The sequence below is a fragment of the Pelophylax lessonae genome (genome assembly GCF_965119305.1).
Source record: "Pelophylax lessonae genome assembly, chromosome: 5".
Lineage (NCBI taxonomy): Eukaryota > Metazoa > Chordata > Amphibia > Anura > Ranidae > Pelophylax > Pelophylax lessonae.
The window spans coordinates 454,073-478,223 of record NC_138772.1 but is presented as its reverse complement, the minus strand read 5'-3'; the positions used below and the strand labels follow the sequence as shown (position 1 = coordinate 478,223).

Sequence of the window (24,151 nt, the reverse complement as noted above, 5' to 3'; positions counted from 1 at the left end):
CTGGTAGGTATCGGATTTAGCATCAAAGCATTTGCTTGAATACAAGTACTCATGCAAATGCTCAGTATGGGTACTGATACTAGTATCGGTATAGGTACAACCCTACTGGATACATATTTAGGGCCTCTATGCCCAAACCAGTAATGACTGCTTTAGACTGTGAGACTCAGAGCAGATGGTAATATAATCAGCTCAAACCAAGCTGATACTGGGGTCTTCTGCTGTAATCTAAGGTGTTATGTTTGTCTTTGCCCCTTTGTGTGCCTCCTAGGTGTACATTCCTATTGTTAATTGAGTCACCTATTAAACTGGAACATTGTCCTTCCGCTGGAAGCATCTCATTATTATTTTTATTGTTATATCATTATTATCTCTTCCTTTTAGATGTCACCTTCCCGCAAGAAGCGCTCTGCAAAGCGTGGTCGTCCCAAAAAACACTCCAGAAACAGGCAGCAATCCCAAAATGCAGCACCTTCCCATTATATCAATCAAACAGATAAGGACATGGCGCTCCTCAACTCCAGCAATCACGATCGGAACGCAGGCTGTGTGGTGGCATCAATGGACAAGGAAGCTGTCACCACTGACTTTGGCTGGAGCTCTGTCATCCCAGTGGAGATCTTATATCGAGTCTTCCGATTACTGGTGGACAGTGAGGGTGCGGTGCCCACTCTGTGCAGGTGAGGACAGAAGATGACGGGCGTATCCTGGGTATTATTCTCTTCATCTCTTATGTCCCTGTGTCCCTTTTCATCTGTAGGCTCTCCCAGGTGTGTCGGCTATGGAGAAGGGTAGCGTCCAGTCGGGACTTGTGGCGCCGTGTGACAGTGAGTCGCTGCTGGGTCATTCCAGACGAAAAAGATTCACCTCGAACCCAGGAAAGGGTGATGAAGACAATGGAGGCGTTCATCCAGCAATGGTCAGTTTAGATCTTCTCTAGATGTTTGTTAGACAGGTTGTAGAATTGGGCAGCAAGAAGTGTTATCTGCAGATATCCACAAACCAGAAGACCCCAAAACTATTCCAAACAAAAAAAAAAGAATTCCCATGCCTTTACTTTACATTTTGGTGTCACATTTTTGAAGAATTAAATGAAACTTTCTTCTTCCTCCATTAAGGGACACAGTAATTCTTACACTATTGGGTTATACTGCCGCCTACTCGAAGATTGGACACTGGCAACCAGAAAAAGTGTAAGCCAGCCTCATGTATAACCCCCCTTTACCCAGCATGTCTCAGTGCATTCATCCAGGGTATCAGTTACCACTAATTCTCGGCCTCCAGTGTTCAAGCGTTGTGACATCAAGCCCCTCTCCTACGCGTTGCGCCACAGGGTCACGTGGCTTCCTCTGGGATGTGCACTGGTGGATGCAGTATTTTTATTGCTTGTGGTCATTTGTGTTTACAGTTTTGGAGAATGTGAGTTTTATACCTTGAGTTGTTTTTAGTAATATTTGTGGTTTTAAGGATAAAGCACTATGGTTGTACTTTACATTTCTATGGCTGAGTGGAGGAGCGATTAGAAGGAGGAGGCATCTGTGCTATTAATGCCCAGAAGGACTACTCAAAGTCCTCTCTGGAGGAACAAAAGTGTAATTAGACCATATTATTGTGTGTGGTCCATTACCCGAGGTGAGAGCACACTCGGTGGAGGGGTTAAATGCCGCGTGAAGCATGTTTGACACGGAGTAATGGAGTGTAATAGGAAGATTGCATAGTATCACTGTGGGCTGTACATATAGTGATAGTGACAATAGAGACAGATGTAGCACCCTGCAGGTAGGTGCTAGGTAAAGTATAATGGACCTTGGCTGCTTAACAGCAGGGCCATGATTTCAGCTGGACTGTCATGTCTCCCCAGGTGAGGTTACTGAGAGGGGAGTCTCCCCACTGGCTCTGTGAGAGGATTCTCATTGAGCAGTGGAGGAAACCCAATCAGGGGCTCAGTCAGGCTTGTATCTACCCCAGAAGGCAGATTCTGCCGCAGAGGATTCTGGGAGTGGGTATAAGTTTGAGGGGAGTGCATGACGCAGCGTCTTTGGCGGGAAGCAGAGTCCCAGGAGGGGGAAGTACGGCTGTCTCTCCTCCTGTCAGAGGAAGTGGATGTCCCTGGGTGCTGCCTGAGAGCCCAGAGGGTGCTGAGTTGAGCTGAAGGGGATCCGGTGTGCCGAGAACCAGCGGAGCGAGAGAGGGGTCCAGTCCCAGGAAAGCTTATAAAGGTTGTGAGTACTGTGGATTGACCCTGGGGGTCTTCCTAGTGTCAGAGGAGACCGCTCTATAGAAGGTTCTGGGATCCAAGAGTCAGCTAGCTGTAAAGGGGGTACCTAGTCAGAGGACCCTGAAGTGTTAGAGGGGGTACCTAGTCAGAGGACCCTGAAGTGTTGGATGGGGTACTTAGTCAGAGGACCCTGAAGTGTTAGAGGGGGTACTTAGTCAGAGGACCCTGAAGTGTTAGAGGGGGTACCTAGGTTAAGGACCCGGAAAGTGTTAAAGGGGCGCCTGCAGTTTGGGCCCTGAAGTGCCAGTGTACAGTGTGGAGTATACCAGCTGAGAGTTCCAACAGCACAGGAAGAGCTGCCTCACGCCAGCGCAGGGCCGGAGGGAGCTATTCAGTGACTTTTGAGCAAAGCAATGTCAGGAGTCAAGTGTTCGACAGTCCTGGCAAACAAGCGTCAGGAAGCGTCGGCTGCCGTCAAGACAGCGCTAACAGGCATTGTTCTAGAAGAGTCCCGAAATTGTACCTAGTTGAGCCAGAGGAGCATCCCACTCATTCCCTTCTCCTATCCCCGAAACATAATAAAACACACAAACCAAAGATGCCGGAATTGTCCTTGTCTCAGTTCTCACACCTGGAGTTACAGTTCAAATGTGCTGGAAGTGTTACCGGTAACAATGGCAGACCCACCTCAGGCCCCATGCCTGGAAAACCTGCTACACATTATTTCACTCTTCTTCACATTAGCACTGAGAGTCACCATTGGTGTTTATATGAAATTAGTGCAGGAGCATCTCTTAAAATTGGAATATCATCAAAAAGTGAATTCATTCCAGTAATTCAATTCAGAAAGGTAACCTCCTATATTTTATATAGATGTGTTACACAGAGTGATATATATTATATAGATGTGATTTCACACATTTTTTTCTTTTCATTTTGATGATTATGGCTTCCAGCGAGTGACACCCCAACATTCAGTATCTCAGAAAATTAGAATATTATATACGACCAATAAAAAATTTTTTTTTTTTATAAATACAGAAATGTTGTCTTAGTGAGAAGTCCATGTACAGTATAGGATGCACTCAATACTTGGTTGGGGCTCCTTTTGCATGAATTACTGCATCAATGGGGCGTGGCATAGAGGCGTGGCATGGAGGTGTGGCATGGAGGCGATCAGCCTGTGGCACTGCTGAGGTGTTATGGAAGCCCAGGTTGCTTTGATAGCGGCCTTCAGCTCCTCTGCATTGTTGGGTCTGGTGTCTCTCATCTTCCTCTTGACAATACCCCACAGATTCTCTATGGGGTTTAGGTCAGGCCAGTTTGCTGACCAATCAAGCACAATCCCATGATCATGTGACCAGTTATTGGTAGTTTTGGCAGTGTGGGCATCAGCATCTCTATAAAGCTGGTCAGTAGAGGGAAGCATGAAGTGCTCTAGAATTGCCTGCTAGAGGGCTGCGCTGAATTTGGACTTGATAAAATACAGTGGACCAACACCAGCAGATGACACGGCTCCCCAAATCATCATTCAGTTGAGTTCAAGTCTGGGCTCTGGCTGGGCCTCTTTACAGAGTTGTCCCGTAGTCACTCCTTTGTTATCTTGGCTGTGTGCTTAGGGCCGTTGTCCTGTTGGAAGATGAACCTTTGCTCCAGTCTGAGGTCCAGAGCGCTCTGGAGAAGGTTTTCATCAAGGATGTTTCTGTCAGGACCCGAACTTGAACCTGGGACCTCCAGTGTGTCTGGTAATGACTCTACTTGCTGAGCCACCTGGAATACTGGACAGCTCCTTGGACAAATCCTTGAATGATCTTGCCATGAATCTTGATTGCCTTGAACCTTGAACTCTTTGCTCCTCCCATGAACTTCCTGATTTAAGCCATGTCTTTGCACTTCCTGGTCGCCAGAATATTGTACCTTCACCAGCCAATATCTTGCTTGTTTCTCCTGCTGCCGTCCGTATCTTCGCTACCATTCGTTATCGACACTTGGCTTGTTCCTCGACTACGCTTTTGCCTAATCCCGACCTGCAACTACTTGTTACCGACCTTTGGCTATTCCTAGACTACGCTTCTGCTTGATCCTGACCTGCTAGATCTGCTACTGGACCCTGGCTTGCTCACCTCCTGATGGGGCGATCCTGAGGACCGCGACCTGGTACTAACACGCAGCAAAATCCATCTCCACCATCAGGAGCGCTGGTGAACACCGGTTAGTACTTAGATTCCGCACCTCAGGTGAGCCTGCGTCATCTGCCATCTTTCTTGATCTGTTCAATCCCCCCCCCACCCCCGTCTCTAACTGACATGAAACTTTTCTCCTATAGGAAATGTAGGCGGGGATCTTGTTTCCCATATGACAAATACCTCAAAAAGGGGCTTATTTGCTAAGTTTCTATAATTCGGACACAACTTTGAACAATCACCAGGGGGCACTGTTAGATTACGATCAAATTTGGGACATTGAATTTAATTTCATTGTTTTCCCAAAGATAACCTTTTGACCTAAGTCTAGGAAAGAAATTAAATCTCCTGGGTTGTCCCCTACCGCCTCAGTTTCTGTCAAGAATAGAAGCTCCCTTTAAGATATATGTTTGCTTGGATAAGGTTTACGACCACAGCGTCTCAGAATACCCCTCCTTCACATACCTTAAAATTAAGTAAATTAGTTCAAGACACAATTTAGTTCTTTACACATAAGGTAAGAAAATGGTATATATACTGTATCTACCCAACATTATATACCTCTAGTTCACGCCTACTATATCGAAAATATAACAACACATTGTTGCTAATGTATTTCACATAATGTTTCCTTTAAGCATATTTTAAATGAGTTCTAAAAAAAAATATATATATATATTGATCATTGTTCATTGTGAAACACAGATAAGGCTTCAAATATCACCCTCATTAGTATCTGGTGCCATTCTGGTTGGACTCTATCTGGTGAGATTTCAAAAGGGCCCCATTATTTATGGCTTAAAGAAAAAAAAAATCTTTTGCTGAGACTTAAAACTTGTCTGTTAAAGAAACTCAAAGACAATTTTTGTTTATTATTATACAGGATTTATATACAGTGCCATGCGAAAGTATTCGGCCCCGTTGAACTTTGCGACCTTTTGCCACATTTCAGGCTTCAAACATAAAGATATAAAACTGTAATTTTTTGTGAAGAATCAACAAGTGGGACACAATCATGAAGTGGAACGAAATTTATTGGATATTTCAAACTTTGTTAACGTAAAAAAAAAAACTGAAAAATTGGGCGTGCAAAATTATTCAGCCCCTTTACTTTCAGTGCAGCAAACTCTCTCCAGAAGTTCAGTGAGGATCTCTGAATGATCCAATGTTGACCTAAATGACTAATGATGATAAATAGAATCCACCTGTGTGTAATCAAGTCTCCGTATAAATGCACCTGCACTGTGATAGTCTCAGAGGTCCGTTTAAAGCGCAGAGAGCATCATGAAGAACAAGGAACACACCAGGCAGGTCCGAGATACTGTTGTGGAGAAGTTTAAAGCCGGATTTGGATACAAAAAGATTTCCCAAGCTTTAAACATCCCAAGGAGCTCTGTGCAAGCGATAATATTGAAATGGAAGGAATATCAGACCACTGCAAATCTACGAAGACCTGGCCGTCCCTCTAAACTTTCAGCTCATACAAGGAGAAGACTGATCAGAGATGCAGCCAAGAGGCCCATGATCACTCTGGATGAACTGCAGAGATCTACAGCTGAGGTGGGAGACTCTGTCCATAGGACAACAATCAGTCGTATACTGCACAAATCTGTCCTTTATGGAAGAGTGGCAAGAAGAAAGCCATTTCTTAAAGATATCCATAAAAAGTGTCATTTAAAGTTTGCCACAAGCCACCTGGGAGACACCAAACATGTGGAAGAAGGGGCTCTGCTCAGATGAAACCAAAATCAAACTTTTTGGCAACAATGCAAAACGTTATGTTTGGTGTAAAAGCAACACAGCTCATCACCCTGAACACACCATCCCCACTGTGAAACATGGTGGTGGCAGCATCATGGTTTGGCCTGCTTTTCTTCAGCAGGGACAGGGAAGATGGTTAAAATTGATGGGAAGATGGATGGAGCCAAATACAGGACCATTCTGGAAGAAAACCTGATGGAGTCTGCAAAAGACCTGAGACTGGGACGGAGATTTGTCTTCCAACAAGACAATGATCCAAAACATAAAGCAAAATCTACAATGGAATGGTTCACAAATAAACATATCCAGGTGTTAGAATGGCCAAGTCAAAGTCCAGACCTGAATCCAATCGAGAATCTGTGGAAAGAACTGAAAACTGCTGTTCACAAACGCTCTCCATCCAACCTCACTGAGCTCGAGCTGTTTTGCAAGGAGGAATGGGCAAACATTTCAGTCTCTCGATGTGCAAAACTGATAGAGACATACCCCAAGCGACTTACAGCTGTAATCGCAGCAAAAGGTGGCGCTACAAAGTATTAACTTAAGGGGGCTGAATCATTTTGCATGCCCAATTTTTCAGTTTTTTATTTGTTAAAAAAGTTTGGAATATCCAATAAATTTTGTTCCACTTCATGATTGTGTCCCACTTGTTGTTGATTCTTCACAAAAATTTACAGTTTTATATCTTTATGTTTGAAGCCTGAAATGTGGCAAACGGTCGCAAAGTTCAAGGGGGCAGAATACTTTCGCAAGGCACTGTAGCGCCAACAGTTTGCGCAGAGCTTTACAGTGTGGGGAAGACAATACAGTTACAATACAATTCAATACAGGAGGAATCAGAGGGCCCTGCTCATTAGAGCTTACAATCTAGAAGGTAGGGTCAAGTGAAACAAAAGGCAGTAACCGAGGGGGGTGGGCAAATGGATAAAATGGAGGTAGAGTTGTTAGGTGTGGATAGGATATGCTTCACTGAAGAGGAGGGTTTTCAGAGATCGCCTGAATGAACTTTCATTCACCCCATGACAAAATGGCTGCTAGGTTGCCCATTAGAACAATATGTATAAAATAATATGTATAGGCTTTATATGACTCAATTTTTAGTCCCGATAGTTCTGACAGTGTCTATGGAAATGTTTGACCATTCTTCCAGAAGCGCATTTGTGAGGTCAGGCACTGATGTTGGAGAGAAGGCCTGGCTCACAGTCTCCACTCTTATTCATCCCAAAGGTGTTCTATCGGGTTGAGGTCAGGACTCTGTGCAGGCCAGTCAAGTTCCTCCACCCCAAACTCGCTCATCCATGTCTTTATGGACCTTGCTTTTTATGTTGGAACCGGAAGTGGCCATTCCCAAACTGTTACCACAAAGTTGGGAACATGAAACTGTCCAAAATGTCTTTGCATGCTGACGCCTTAAGAGTTCCCTTCACTGGAACTAAACGGCCAAGCCCAACCCCTGAAAAACAACCCCACACCATAATCCCCCCTCCACCAAATGATTTGGAACAGTGCACAAAGCAAGGCCCATAAAGACATGGATGGGCTGTTATAGGTGCAAAGGGTGGGCCAACTCAATATTGAAACCTACAGACTAAGACTGGGATGCCATTAATGTTCACCAGTATGTAAAGGCAGGCGTCCCAATACTTTTGGTACTGTAGTGTATATATCAAGGGGAGATTGGTGGTGCCTTAAAAGCAGTTGCCATAGGAGATCCCCATGCATGAACCTTTATCCATTCCAAGTAGCAGTGCTCACTTTTATATTTAGTTCTAGTGGTGAGTGTTGCACGGTGAACATTTTTGTTGCATATATACTGTAGCAGTCATCTGTTTAGCTGTGTCCAGGGTTTACACTGACTAGTGGTCGAAATCTTTTGGAATATTGATCACATGTCCTCACCTTCATTGCTGTCATCTGTAATCCAGTTTGTTTCTTCTAGGCTTCCTCAGGTCTCTGACTTTTCTCTTCATAAATGGAAGAGTTCTGTTTCCTTTGTACTACAGGTAAGTGCGATCGTTTACTCTCCATCCTCAGGGGCTGAGAAGTCCCTACCACCTGTCCTTAGACACCATGGGCGCCTCTTATCTATCCCCAGATGCCATGGGACCCTCGTTTTTAGTCTCTTAATGCCATAGGGTTATCTTGCCTGTCCCTACATGCCATGAGTTCCTCCCACGAGCTCTTGGTGCCACTGGTGCTTCATACCTCTCCCCCCTTGCCACTAGGTCCTCTCCCCTGTCCATGCAGGGCCGGTGCTTCCACTAGGCAAACTAGGCAGCCGCCTAGGGCGCATTGCCACCTAGGGGCGCAGCCACGAGTCAGCACTCACTCTCCGTCATGAATGATCCTTGTGAGCTGAGGGGAGGGACGGCAGTGGGGGAGGAAGAAGGGACAGAGGAAGATGTCAGGTGTCTGGGGCAGTGGCAGAACTACCAGGCCCTGGCTTTCCACCATTGTTGGGGGAGTCCCAAGGGGCAGGAAAATAGCCCACCGGAGTGCTAGCTGCATAATGATCCTCTTCGTCTGGAGCTGAGCAGCCTAATCCCTGGGCGGGAAGTGACTCTCTAATCTGAGCTGGTGGGCAGCCGTTCATTTCCCTCGGTCGGTATTAAGCAGGGAGCGGGGGAGAGCTGAACCTGAGCCGGAGCTCGGTACTGCAGGGCGGCACCTTTACTGGAGCAGAAGCGACGAGGTACCGGAATGGTCTGAGGATGTTGGTGATGAAGGAGGTGCGGAGCTCTCTGACTGCTGCTTCTCCCTCCAACAGGAGCCGGTTGGAGCTGTGGTGAGGAGAGGAGCGTCCTGGGAGAAGGAATCAGCAGGATCACAGTGAAGGAGGGCAGAGTGCAGGCCACTCTCTTCATACTGCTCAGTAAGTGTCCCCAGAACAGGGAATCAGGGTCCCTGGGTGTGACATGGAGTATCACTGGTGTGAAAGAGAATTCCGGTCACCAGGTATGCCAGGGGGAATCGGAGTCACCAGGTGTGACAGGGGGGAAAGGGGTCACAAGTGTAACAGGGGTTTGGGGTCACCAGGTGTGCCATGAGGAATTGGGATCCCTGGGTGTGCCATTGGGGATTGAGGTCCCCAGGTGTGACATGGAGGAACATCAGGGTCCCCAGGTGTGACATGGAAAAACATTAGGGTCTCCGGGTATGACATGGAGGAACATCAGGGACCCCTGATGTGACATAGAGGAACATTGGGATCACTGGGTATGACAGCATTACATGGAGGAACCATCAGATCAGGGTCACTGGATATGACATAGAGCAGTTTTTAACCCCTTCCCTTTTTTTTTTTTTGGGGGGGGGGCGCAAGTAGCTGATCTTGCCTAGGGCGTAAAACAGTCTAGCACCGGCCCTGTGTCCATGGATGCCATAGTGACTTCTGCCTGTCTCCACATGCCATGGGTGCCTTCCACCTTCTTGGTGCCATGAGTCCCTCCCATCTCTCACCAGATGCCACAGGGCCCTCATACTTGGATGCCATAGGGACCTCCTATCTGTCCCCACAAGCCATCAGGGTTCTCCCCATCTGTACCTTGAAGCCACAGGGCCTCCTTCTTATCCTCTGAAGCCACTGGGGCCTCTCCACCTGTGCCCAGATGCCATAAGGGTTTCTGGATGCCAAGGTTGTTTCCTCTATGTCTCCAGATGCCACAGGGCTTCCATCCTGACCGACTCTCAAAAGGGGGCCTATAATCTCCCTCAAATATCTGTCTTGATATCTTCGCCTGGTATCCTGCTTCTCACCGTCTTTTCTGTTTTTCTGTAGAATTTGTCGCAGTCCTGCCCACTGCTGACGTCTCTTACAATGTCACATTGTAATCAGGTGACTGTGGATGACCTGCTGTCTATAGGACGTTGCTGTTCAAAATTGCAGAATCTCAACCTGCAATTCTCCAAGGTACAATGTGCATCGCTCTACACACTCTGCAGAACAAGCTGTGTTTGATATGGGAGGCTGTCTTGTGTTTTCTCCATTTTACAGTGAGGGAAAAAAGTATTTGATCCCCTGCTGATTTTGTGCGTTTGCCCATTGACAAAGAAATGATCAGTCAATAATTTAATGGTCGGTTTATTTTATCAGTGAGAGACAGAATAACAACAAAAATATCCAGAAAAACGCATTTCAAAAAAGTTATAAATTGAATTGCATTTTAATGAGTGAAATAAATATTTGATCCCCGATCAATCAGCAAGATTTCTGGCTCTCAGGTGTCTTCTATACAGGTAATGATCTGAGAATAGGAGCACTCTCTTAAAGGGAGTGCTCCTAATCTCAGCTTGTTTCCTGTATAAAGAAACCAATCAATCAATCTATCAAATTCCAAACTTTCCACCATGGCCAAGACCAAAATGCTGTCCAAGGACATCAAGGACAAGATTGTAGACTTGCACAAGGCTGGAATGGGCTACAAGACCATCGCCAAGCAGCTTGCTGAAAGGGTGACAACAGTCGGTGCGATTATTTGCAAATGGAAGAAACACAAAATAACTGTCAGTCTCCCTCTCTCTTGGGCTCCATGTAAGGTCTCACCTCGTAGAGTTTCAATGATCATGAGAACGGTGAGGAACTACATGGGAGAAACTTGTCAATGATCTCAAGGCAGCTGGGACTATAGTCAGCAAGAAAACAATTGGAAACACACTACGCCGTGAAGCACTAAAATCCTGCAGCACCCGCAAGGTCACCCTGCTTAAAAAAGCACATGTACAGCCCATCTGAAATTTGCCTATGAACATCTGAATGATTCAGAGGAGAACTGGGTGAAAGTGTTGTGGTCAGATGAGACCAAAATCAAGCTCTTTGGCATCAACTCAACTCGCTTTGTTTGGAGGAGGAGGAATGCTGCCTAAGACCCCAAGAACACCATCCCCCACCGTCACACATGGAGGTGGAAACATTATGCTTTGGGGGTGTTTTTCTACTAAGGGGACAACTTCACCGCATCAAAGGGACGATGGACAGGGCCATGTACCATCAAATCTCGGGTGAGAACCTCTTTCCCTCAGCCAGGGCATTGAAAATGGGTCGTTGATGGGTATTCCAGCATGACAATGACCTAAAATACATGGCTAAGGCAACAAAGGAGTGGCTCAAGAAGAAGCACATTAGGGTCCTGGAGTGGCCTAGCCAGTCTCCAGACCTTAGTCCCATTAAAAATATGTGGAGGGAACTGAAGGTTCGAATTACCAAACGTCATCCTCAAAACCTTAGTGACTTAGAGAGGATCTGCAAAGAGGAGTGGGACAAAATCCCTCCTGAGATGTGTGCAAACCTGGAGGCCAACTACAAGAAACGTCTGACCTCTGTGCTTCCAACAAGGATTTTGCCACCAAGTAGCAAGTCATGTTTTGTGAAGGGGTCAAATACTTATTTCACTCATTAAAATTCAAATCAATTTATAACTTTTTTGAAATGTGTTTTTTTCTGGATATTTTTGTTGTTATTCTGTCTCTCACTGGTAAAATAAACCGACCAATAAAATTATAGACTGATCATTTCTTTGTCAGTGGCCAAATGTACAAAATCAGCAGGGGATCAAATACTTTTTTCCCTCTCTGTAAGTGCCCCAAGTCTGAGGCTTGACTTTGACCGCTGTCTGCTGATACTTCCCTCACCTTCTGTTTGTCTTGTAGTGATGGGTGTGTTGTCTCCATAGGTTCAGTTTGATGCTGTGCAAAGATTCCTAGAGATGTACGGTGCCCGTGTCAGGCGACTTCTGCTGTCATACACCCTTCATATGACATCAATTATGGCCGGAATAGCGGTATGTGCCTCTGGTATATATATATCTCCACCAAACTAGGTCATATATCCCTCCCCAGTTCTATCCTCCTCCTTCGCTTATCTCCTCTCCATTATATATCCCTCCCCAGTTCTATCCTCCTCCTTCCCTTATCTCCTCTCCATTATATAACCCTCCCCAGTTCTATCCTCCTCCTTCCCTTATCTCCTCCATTATATATCCCTCCCCAGTTCTATCCTCCTCCTTCCCTTATCTCATCTCCATTATATAACCCCCCCCCCTAGTTCTATCCTCCTCCTTCCCTTATCTCATCTCCATTATATAACCCTCCCCAGTTCTATCCTCCTCGTTCCCTTATCTTATCTCCATTATATAACCCTCCCCAGTTCTATCCTCCTTCCCTTATCTCATCTCCATTATATATCCCTCCCCAGTTCTATCCTCCTTCCCTTATCTCATCTCCATTATATAACCCTCCCCAGTTCTATCCTCCTCCTTCACTTATCTCCTCTCCATTATATATCCCTCCCCAGTTCTATCCTCCTCCTTCCCTTATCTCCTCTCCATTATATATCCCTCCCCAGTTCTATCCTCCTCCTTCCCTTATCTCCTCTCCATTATATATCCTTCCACAGTTCTATCCTCCTCCTTCCCTTTTCTCATCTCCATTATATATCCCTCCCCAGTTCTATCCTCCTCCTTCCCTTATCTCATCTCCATTATATATCCCTCCCCAGTTCTATCCTCCTCCTTTGCTTATCTCATCTCCATTATATATCCCTCCCCAGTTCTATCCTCCTCCTTCCCTTATCTCATCTCCATTATATATCCCTCCCCAGTTCTATCCTCCTCCTTCCCTTATCTCCTCTCCATTATATATCCTTCCACAGTTCTATCCTCCTCCTTCCCTTTTCTCATCTCCATTATATATCCCTCCCCAGTTCTATCCTCCTCCTTCCCTTATCTCATCTCCATTATATATCCCTCCCCAGTTCTATCCTCCTCCTTTGCTTATCTCATCTCCATTATATATCCCTCCCCAGTTCTATCCTCCTCCTTCCCTTATCTCATCTCCATTATATATCCCTCCCCAGTTCTATCCTCCTCCTTCCCTTATCTCCTCTCCATTATATATCCTTCCACAGTTCTATCCTCCTCCTTCCCTTATCTCATCTCCATTATATATCCCTCCCCAGTTCTATCCTCCTCCTTCGCTTATCTCCTCTCCATTATATATCCCTCCCCAGTTCTATCCTCCTTCTTCCCTTATCTCATCTCCATTATATAACCCTTCCCAGTTCTATCCTCCTCCTTCCCTCATCTCCTCCATTATATATCCCTCCCCAGTTCTATCCTCCTCCTTCGCTTATCTCCTCTCCATTATATATCCCTCCCCAGTTCTATCCTCCTCCTTCCCTTATCTCCTCTCCATTATATATCCCTCCCCAGTTCTATCCTCCTCCTTCCCTTATCTCCTCTCCATTATATATCCTTCCACAGTTCTATCCTCCTCCTTCCCTTATCTCATCTCCATTATATATCCCTGCTTGGTTCTATCCTCCTCCTTTGCTTATCTCATCTCCATTATATAACCCTTCCCAGTTCTATCCTCCTCCTTCCCTCATCTCCTCCATTATATATCCCTCCCCAGTTCTATCCTCCTCCTTCGCTTATCTCCTCTCCATTATATATCCCTCCCCAGTTCTATCCTCCTCCTTCCCTTATCTCCTCTCCATTATATATCCCTCCCCAGTTCTATCCTCCTCCTTCCCTTATCTCATCTCCATTATATATTCCTCTCCAGTTCTATCCTCCTCCTTCCCTTATCTCCTCCATTATATATCCCTCCCCAGTTCTATCCTCCTCCTTCCCTTATCTCATCTCCATTATATAACCCTCCCCAGTTCTATCATCCTCCTTCTCTTATCTCCTCTCCATTATATATCCCTCCCCAGTTCTATCCTCCTCCTTCCCTTATCTCATCTCCATTATATATCCCTCCCCAGTTCTATCCTCCTCCTTCCCTTATCTCATCTCCATTATATATCCCTCGCCAGTTCTATCCTCCTTCCCTTATCTCATCTCCATTATATAACCCTCCCCAGTTCTATCCTCCCCCTTCCCTTATCTCCTCTCCATTATATATCCCTCCCCAGTTCTATCCTCCTTCCCTTATCTCATCTCCATTATATAACCCTCCCCAGTTCTATCCTCCTCCTTCCCTTATCTCATCTCCATTATATATCCCTCCCCAGTTCTATCCTCCTCCTTCGCTTATCTCATCTCCATTATATATCCCTCCCCAGTTCTATCCTCCTCCTTCGCTTATCTCATCTCCATTATATATCCCTCCCCAGTTCTATCCTCCTCCTTCACTTATCTCATCTCCATTATATATCCCTCCCCAGTTCTATCCTCCTCCTTTGCTTATCTCATCTCTGTTACATATCCCTCTCCAATTCTATCTTCCTCCTTTCCTTTGCCTTCCTCTCCTATGTGTCTCTAATAGTCTTCTTTTTGTGATTATAGCGTGGCTGGTGTCCAGAGCTCAGGCTTTTAGAGGTGAATGTTCCCAGATGGGCGAAGGTCAAGACCCTTCAGCTCTCCATTGAAGGGTTTCAGGCTTCCTGCCCCAAGCTGGAGGTGAGTGAGTATAATACAGGTACCCTTTATATGGACTGGAGTATTGTCAGAATTGTATCTTTTGCATTTCTATAAAATCACAGAAGAACCTCACAACGGTCCATTAATTCCACCAGCGGGAACAGCGTGAAGATGGGATATCAGCTTTTTTTAAAAAAAGTTGTATAGAAATGGAGTTTGTATTTTACCCGGGGAGTCAACAGAATTTCACAATCGCCACATTCAGAGTGTCATAGTTGCAGAGACAGTCCTTAACCACTCTACTACCGCTCACGGTAATACTACTGCGGCAGAGTGGCTCGTTCCCGTCCAGTCACGTAGTATTAACGTGACTGGACTCCTCCCCTTCTGGGCAGCGCTTGCGCGCCGCCGGAGGCTCGCTCCCGCTGTTTTCATTCACAGCGGGAGTCGGGCCAGGGGAGGAGCAGCGGCGATCGCCGCTGCTCTTACCCGATCGTCGGGGATCGAGTCTGGAGATCCGCCCGCTGTGTGTAAACACAGCGGGCGGATCTCCATAGTGACAGGGACTGACAGATCGGACTGTTCAGCATAGCTGGACATCCGATCTGTCCATGAATCACACAGTCACCTCCCCCCCTACACGTCAGTAAGCACCAGGCATACATTAACCCCTCCCTCTCCAATAAAATTAACCCCTTCCCTGCCAGTGTCATTTTTACAGTAACAGTGCATATATATAGCACTGATTACTGCAGTAATGTCACTGGTACCCCCAAAAGTGTCAAAAATGTCAGTCAGGGGTCCGGTCTGTCCGCCGCAATGTCGCAGTCCCGCAAAAAAAATCGCAGATCGCCGCCATTACGCGTTAAAAAAAAAACACCAAAAATGACAGAAATCTTTCCCTTTGTTAGTAAACGCAATAACTTTTGCGCAAACCAATCAAAATACGCTTATTGCGATTTTTTTTACTAAACATATGTAGCATAAAACAAATTGGCCAAAAACTTTTAAAAAAATTGGTTTTTACATCTTTTTTGGGGGGAATTTCATATAAAAAAATGTGAAAAATATTGTTATTTTTTCAAAATAAACGCTCTTTTTTTGTTTATAGCGCAAAAAGTAAAAATCGCACAGGTGATCAAATACCACCAAAAGAAAGCTCTGTTTGTGGGAGAAAAAGGACGTAAATTTCGTTTGGGTACGGCGTCGCACGACCGCGCAATTGTCAGTTGAAGTCGCACAGCGCCGAATCGCAAAAAGTGGCCTGGACGGAAGACAGCAAAATCCTCCGGTTGTAAAGTGGTTAATAAATAGGAAGTGTTCGCTATCAGTGACCACACATTATACAAATCTAGATACATCTTATGTCTGAGCTCTGCTTAAATGTAGTTGTTGAGACAGAAATATTGAGTTCTTACAGTGGATCTGATTTCAGCAGGCACAACCAATGGAGAATTCCATCCTATACTGGCAGATTCCAGGCATTTGTAGCGTGTTAGCAGTCGGCTAAACTGAAGTATCCAAGAGTATAAAGAGAGCACCAGACAAATGAAAGTGTGTTGCTGTGGCTATTTTATTCATTTTTTTTTTTAGCAATTATATATGGAATAATACATTTTATCTACCATCTAGAATTCAGAGGTTGGGCGTCCTCTATATAAATGCTAATGAACTTGTTTAACTGGTTCATAAAGGCTACTTAAACAGAAAGTGATGTTGACAAGAATTGGGGAGGCAAGAAGTGAGATAACACAGCCATATGCTGAACACAAGGGGAATCTGGAAGGAGACCTGGGTAGAATGAAGAGGGCTCCATAACACCAAGGAGACCTGAATGGATGGAAGAGAGCTCCATAACACCAAGAAGACCTTGATGGATGGAAGAGGGCTCCATAACACCAAAGAGACCTGGATAGATGGAGGAGGACTCCATAACCCCAAGGAGACCTGGATGCATGGAGGAGGGCTCCATAACACCAAGAAGACCAGGATGGATGGAAGAGGGCTCCATAACACCAAGGATACCTAAATGGATGAAAGAGGGCTCCATAACACCAAGGAGACCTGGATGGATGGAGGAGGGCTCCATAACACCAAAGAGACCTGGATAGATGGAGGAGGACTCCATAACCCCAAGGAGACCTGGATGCATGAAGGAGGGCTCCATAACCCCAAGGAGACCTGGATGCATGGAGGAGGGCTTCATATTACCAAGGAGACCTGGATGGAAGGAAGAGGGCTCCAAAACACCAAGGAGACCTGGGTAGATGGGGGAGGGCTCCATAACACCTAGGAGACCTGGATGGAAGGAAGAGGGCTCTATAACACCAAGAAGACCTGAATGGAAGGAAGAATCTTTTCTGAATTAAAAGCCTGCCTGCCAGCAATGTATTTTCTTTTCGTACATCACGGAACACAGAGTCAAAAAATGTAACATATGGGTTATATAGCCACCTCCAGGTGAAGGACACTGGCAAACAATCAGAAAGAATGGCCTCTAAAGGTGATGGTCACGGTGGAGATTCTCTCCACATATTCTCTAAAGAAGAAAGAAGATTATCCTACATTCAACCTTCTTTTTTTTTTTTTAGTACCATACACCCAGGTTTTTTGCCCAAGATAGTGTCCACCTTTCATTTGAATCAGAACATTATACTACCTTCCTTTTTTCCAGATCCTCAGACAGAGGAGGAAAAGTTATTGCATTCTCTTTATATAGTGCATGCACTTAAAATTGACTTGGAAAGATCAGTTTAGATTTGTAAGACCGATCTCTTGTTTGTGCTGCCAGAAGGGCCCAGGAAAGAGTTGGCAGCATCTAAGTCTATGATTTCTCATTGGGTTCACCAGGTTATTACCCAGGCGTATGCTTAGTAGGAAAGGTTCCACCTTTTCCTGTAAAGGCACATCTACCAGAGGAGTAGGTGCCTCTTGGGCACATCGCCATCAAGCCTCTATGGCTCAGATTTGCAAGGCCGCGACCTGGTCATCGGTGCATTCACTCGTTTCTATAGTGTGGATGTTGGGACCCAGGAGGAATCTGCATTTGGCCACAGTGTTCTGCAGGCAGCAGTGTTATCCTTTTTGGGGTCAGATGGCGGTATTTTTGGTGTCCCCCTCCCCTCAGATGCATTGCTTTGGGACATCCCATATGTTATGATTTATGGCTCTGTGTCCCGTGATGTACGAAAAGAAAAATGGATTTTTAATACATAGCTACCTGTAAAATCCATTTCTTGAAGTACATCACGGGACACAGAGGTCCCGCCCCTCTTTTATGGGGCCTTTATCGCGTTCTACAAAACTGAGGTACTTCCTGTGTGGGAGGGGTTATATAGGGATACATCCTTTCTGATTGGTTGCCAGTGTCCTTCACCTGTGGGTGGCTATATAACCCATATGTTATGATTTATGGCTCTGTGTCCCGTGATGTATTTCAAGAAATGGATTTTACAGTTAAGTCTGTATTAAAAATATATTTTTTTCTCACTTTGAATTCAAAGCTACAAAAAGATAGAGTTGTATAGGGGAGACACTGCTGCTCTAGGATCCCTTTCTGCTGAAAGTAGGGATTGGCTGCATTTTCAGCTGATCACCATTACAGTGAGGTATGAACTCTTTTATATGCAATGTGTTTAGGTGTCTGTGTAAGTGACAGGTCCTCTTTAGAGTTGATGCTGTTGGGATGGTCATATGATGAGCTTTCTTCTCAGGTTCCTCTGTTCTCCATTGCAGGTGCTGAGACTGTTAAACGTCCCGTGGCAGGCAAAACCCGAACCTGAAATTCGCACTGGTGCCTCCGCTTTTCCTGAGCTGAAGGAACTGCGCCTCACCAAATTTGTCTCCCCCCTCACCGATGACGTCTGCCAGAGGCTACTTAAAGGTTCTAGGAAGCTGCGAGTCCTAGACCTGCATGGATGTTATAAGATCTCACCACAGGCATTGTGGGACCTCCCATGTACTGGTCAGTATCGGAGCAACTCCAGAGCCCATCCCCCGTATTCCTGGTGTGAGTGTCTGGTTATAAATTGGAGAGGTGGCAGTGGGGTAAGATGTGGGCCTCATCCTCCAGGGCCCCATGGTCACACTGCTAGCACAGTCTGTTCTCCCTGGACTAGTAGGTCTGTCTGTGGCACCCCAAGTTGCGGCCTGCGACTGCTCAGCGTACAGGCCCAGGATGTGTCCTTGAAGTTTGTTAAAGAGGAACTTTTTTTTTTAAATTTAATTTAACCACTTCAATACCGGGCACTTTCACCCCCTTCCTGCCCAGGCCAATTTTCAGCTTTTAGCTCTGTTGCATTTTGAATGACAATTGCGCGGTCATGCAACACTGTACCTAACACAAATTTATGTAATTCTTTTCCCACAAATAGAGCTTGTGGTGGTATTTGATCACTGCAAGTTTTTTTCTTTTTTGCTAAACAAATTAACCGCTTTCCGACCGCCGCACGACTATTTACTGCAGCAGTCAGCCCCTCCTGGGCAAAGCGACGTAGTACTACATCGCTCGCCCACGAGCCTCTAGGGGGCGAGCGCGCACGGCCGGAGGCGAGCTCCCGCCCCCGCTCATTCAGTAACATCCCCGCGTGAGTGACCGGTGGCTCCGACGTCCGCCGGTCACTCGCGATCTCCCGCTGGAGAGGGAGAAATGCAGGCGGCTGATGTAAGCAAAGCCGTCTGTCATTCTCCCTGAAGTAAGTGCAGAGATCATACGATCCTGCTATGTAGGATCCTATGTCTCTGTGGTTACATAACTAGCCACGCCCCCCCACAGTTAGAATCACGCCCCTAGGGATACATTTAACCCCTTGATCACCAATGAAGTTAACCCCTTCCCTGCCAGTGTCATTTTTACAGTAACAGTGCATATTTATAGCACTGATTACTGCAGTAATGTCACTGGTACTCCCAAAAGTGTCAAAAATTTCAGTCAAGGGTCCGATCTGTCCGCCGCAATGTCGCAGTCCCGCAAAAAAAAAAATCGCAGATCGCCGCCATTACTCGTTAAAAAAAAACAATAAAAATGACAGAAATCTTTCCCGTAGTTAGTAAACGCAATAACTTTTGCGCAAACCAATCAAAATACGCTTATTGCGATTTTCTTCACCAAAAATATGTAGCAGAAAACAAATTGGATTTTTACATTTTTTTTTTTTTTGGGAATTTCAATTAAAGAAATGTGAAAAATATTGTTATTTTTTCAGAATTGTCGCTCTTTTTTTTGTTTATAGCGCAAAAAGTAAAAATCAAATACCAGCAAAAGAAAGTTCTGTTTGTGGGAAAAAAGGACCTCAATTTCATTTGGGTACGGCGTCGCACAACCGCACAATTGTCCGTTAAAGTCACGCAGTGCCGAATCGCAAAATAGGCCCTGGTCTTTGAGCAGCCAAATCCTCCGGGGCTTAAGTGGTTAAAAAAGACTGAAAAGTTTGAAAAAAAAAAAAAAAAGTTTTTTTGTTAATGTTATAAAATTATGCAACTAAATACGTTTTTTCCTGCACTGATGAGGCCGTACTGACAGGCACTGATGAGGAGGCACTAATATGCAGCACTGGAAAATGGATAGGTTGGAAAAGCAAGGACTTTGAAGGCACTAAATATTAAAAATTAACAATTTTATTAATATAATTTTAAAATTACATCAGATTGTGAACATTGTGTCTCAACAAAGGCAATTGTTTAGTCAATGTACCCAATAGGGCTGATTAGTAACAAATAATATACAAAGAAAACAGGCTATAAAGTATTATTAATGGCATAGGTTAATAGATACATCCCAAAAAAATGAAAGTTGAAAAGGATTAAAAGAGGTGCATGGAAGCCAGCCAGCCCCAGTCTGATGTACTCACCCTCCAGTCTGCCACCAACCAAGTAGACCTGTCTTATGATATAAATAAAGAACAGGGGTTTAGTTGACACGCATTTGCAAACGCATGTGTAAGCTGCAGGGCCACGACACAGCACCCTGTATTACCTGCAGTCCTAACACTTTCTATTTGAGTGTCTCCACATTGGTAGCACATGGCTGCTAATGTATGAATAGGAGGCAGGTGGAAGGGAGGCAGCCCAAACCTCCCCCAACCCACCCCCATCCATGACCGGTCTAGTATCTCAAAACTCTGGCTGGCTTCAATGCACCTCTTTTAATCCTTTTCAACTTTTGTTTTTTCTGATACAGGGATGGAGACGCTGGGCATTACCTGCTGGTGTCTCACTTAAAGTCCCACATAGCCTACATTGTTCATGTAACCAGGGATGGAGGTGCTATGCCTACAGGCTGGTGCTTTGTTTAAAGTCCCACCGTGCGTTTTTTGGTGGATGCAGTCTGACTTGACCTCAGTTTTTTCATATACAGGGATGGAGACCAATAGCATGACCTGCTTGTCTCATGTAAAGTCCCAAATATTTTATGAAATTAGGGATGGAGGCACTGTGCTTTACAGGCCAATGCCTCATATAAAGTCCCAATCTGTGTTTTATACTGCATCTGCCAAGGGGATGGAGGTGCATGCTTCTCAGCTGGTCCTTTTCAGTTTGTACCATCGCTACAACATCACTATTAGAGTTTTGAGATACTAGACCAGTCATGGATGGGGGTGGGTTGGGGGAGGTTTGGGCTGCCTCCCTCCCACCTGCCTCCTATCCATCCATTAGCAGCCATGTGCTTCCATTGTGGAGACACTCAAAGTAGAAAGTGTTAGGACTGCAGGTAACACAGGGTGCCGTGTAGTGGCCCTGTAGCTTAAACATGCGTTTCCAAATGCGTGTCAACTAAACCCCTGTTCTTTATTTATATCATGAGACCGGTCTACTTGGTTGGTGGCAGACTGGAGGTTGAGTACATCAGACTGGGGGCTGGCTGGCTTCCATGCCTCCTCTTTTAATCCTTCAACTTTAATCTTTTCTGATACAGGGATGGAGACGCTGGGCATTACCTGCTGGTGTCTCACTTAAAGTCCCACATAGCCTACATTGTTTATAATAGATACATCACATCAAGAAGATCTCATGAGGGGTGACAGAAAGGTGAAGCTGCCGTCCATCGAGATCGGTTGATGTTGTATTTGGACAATCAAAGAGTTCGTAGAGCCAAATTACTCGACATGTTTCGCTAAAATAGCTTCGTAGTGAAATGCTCTGTATAATTAAAAAAGCGAACAATTAGATGACAATACAATATAAGTACATACATATAACCATTGTTTTCTAATATCCAAAAATTACACAATCAGGAAAAAACAAAAGGGAGTGTTTACAACATAGGCATATATTATTTACACACGAGGATGAGAATGATTGCCATATAAATAGCCAAAACCTGAGGGGAAATGGAGCAGATTGAGTAACAAAAAGGGGGTCCAACAGGGTCATATGGTGGGGATCCACGTGGTATGTACTTGTACCAAGAAGGTATTATCTAAGATAACATTAAATAAAAAAAGTATTAACCCATTATACAACTTTTTTTTATTTAACCACTTAAGCCCCGGAAGATTTTACCCCCTTCCTGACCAGGGCCTATTTTGCGATTCGGCACTGCGTGACTTTAATGGACAATTGCGCGGTCGTGCCATGCTGTACCTAAACTAATTTGACGTCCTTTATTTCCCCACAAACAGAGCTTTCTTTTGGTGGTATTTGATCACCTGTGCGATTTTTTGATCGTGCGCTATAAACAAAAAATGAGCGTAAATTTTGCAAAAATAACAATATTTTTCACATTTTTTCATATGAAATTCCCCAAGAAAAAAAAATTTAAAAATCAAAATATTTTTACATTTTCGGCCAATTTGTTTTCTGCTACATATGTTTGGTAAAAAAAAAAAATCGCAAAAAGCGTATTTTGATTGGTTTGCACAACAGTTATCATGTTTACTAACAAAGGGAAAGATTTTTGTCATTTTTGTTGTTTTTTTTTTTAAACGCGTAATGGCGGCGATCTGCGATTTTTTTGCGGGACTGCGACATTGCGGCGGACAGATCGGACCCTTGACTGACATTTTTGACACTTTTGGGGTTACCAGTGACATTTCTACAGTAATCAGTGCTATACATATGCACTGTTACTGTAAAATTACACTGGCAGTGAAGGGGTTAACTTTTTTGAGAGGGAGGGGTTATGTGTGTCCCTAGGGGCGTGATTCTAACTGTGATTGGCTGTGGCTTGAGGTGTAGGAACAATGATCAATGGTCCTACATAGTAGAACCGTATGATCACTATTCTTACACAGGGGAGAATGACAGGCGGCTTTTTTACATTAGCCGCCTGCCTTTCTCCCTCTCCACCCGACGATCGGGTTCGCCGGTCACACGCGCCCTCGCTCCCGAGACCCTCACAGGCTAGCGACGTAGTACTACTTAGTTCTGCCTGTGAGGGGCTGATCGCCGCAGTAAATAGTCGTACGGGGTTGGCAAGCGGTTAATGTTATCTTAGATAATACCTTCTTGGTACAAGTACATACCGCGTGGATCCCCACCATATGACCCTGTTGGGCCCCCTTTTTGCTACTCAACCGGCTCCATTTCCCCTCAGGTTTTCACAATTTTTTTTGGCAATCATTCTCATCCTCGTGTGGAATTAATATATGCCTATGTTGTAAACACTCCCTTTTGTTTTTTCCTGACTGTAATTTTTGGATATTAGAAAAGAATGGTTATAAGGGTATATTCTCTCACACTGTATGTGGCCTTCAGTTGGGTTCTCTGGGTCTAATCTTTGCTTGTCTTCATCAGATGTGGAGCGCCTCTTCCTGGGTTTGTACTGCAGTGATCTTGTACCTGTCTCCATTGTTTCTGGGTCCCATCTGCTGACCGGTAAATGGCGGCACAGCCTGCGGGAACTGGACTTGAAAGGTCAGGGATATACAGAAGAGGATTTGGTAGAGGCCTTGCTTAATCTCACCAGAGGAAGTGGTGCCGGCAATAACACACTCCGATCCTTGAATCTCTCAAAAACAAGAGCCACGCCCCACGCTGTCAGGTGATCATTCCACAATCTAGATATTTGTAGTGATATTCTGCCCACCCTGCAGAGTACTGACCCTTCTTTTCTCTACAGAGATGTCCTCCTCAGCTGCCGGTCCCTCACCCACCTCGACCTGTCCTCCTGCCGCAACATTCCCCAAGGACTGGATCGCGTTTACCACGGCAGAGAAGACATTGAGGGGTGTCTGGCTGATCTGACCCGGAAACTTCAGGAGACAGAAGAGCAGTGACACCCCCGATGGACTTTATTCATTGAACTTAAGGATCCAGAGGCTCTCCTGTGCCTATTTCTAGATCTCCTCCAGCTGGAGCACTGATTATTCTAGAGGGCTCTGCACTAATGACTTTCCTATTCTGTTTTAATCTTTTTCTATCGGCATTAATAAAGTATTCAGAATCTGAATCTGAGTTCTACAATATGTTTTCACCCATAAATGGGAGGCCCAGAGGCCAAAAATAACAAAATTTCAGGATTTTTACAGACTTTTTTCACCCAGATTTTATTTTATTGTTCTGCTGGTGCTATTTATTCAGTGCGGTGCTTTAGATGGACGGTATGTTTATTATAGTATTTCATTTTCTTTATTTCTATTAATGTTATTGTATGTATGTGTGTGTGTATATATATACATATGTGTGTGTGT

At 44.9% G+C, this 24,151-nt stretch overlaps 1 protein-coding gene across 1 annotated transcript; it reads left to right on the top strand.

Annotated features, from left to right (window-relative positions):
- Positions 1-384: 384 nt before the first annotated feature.
- On the top strand, positions 385-23,742 carry LOC309556771 (F-box/LRR-repeat protein 6-like; the record flags this gene model as incomplete). Its single annotated transcript, XM_082259269.1, has 9 exons — positions 385-680; positions 761-919; positions 8,102-8,165; positions 9,941-10,072; positions 11,832-11,939; positions 14,448-14,561; positions 18,258-18,486; positions 23,256-23,502; positions 23,581-23,742. 9 exons carry the CDS (start codon positions 385-387, stop codon positions 23,735-23,737), a joined length of 1,506 nt encoding a protein of 501 aa, XP_082115395.1. The 3' UTR covers positions 23,738-23,742.
- Positions 23,743-24,151: the final 409 nt, after the last annotated feature.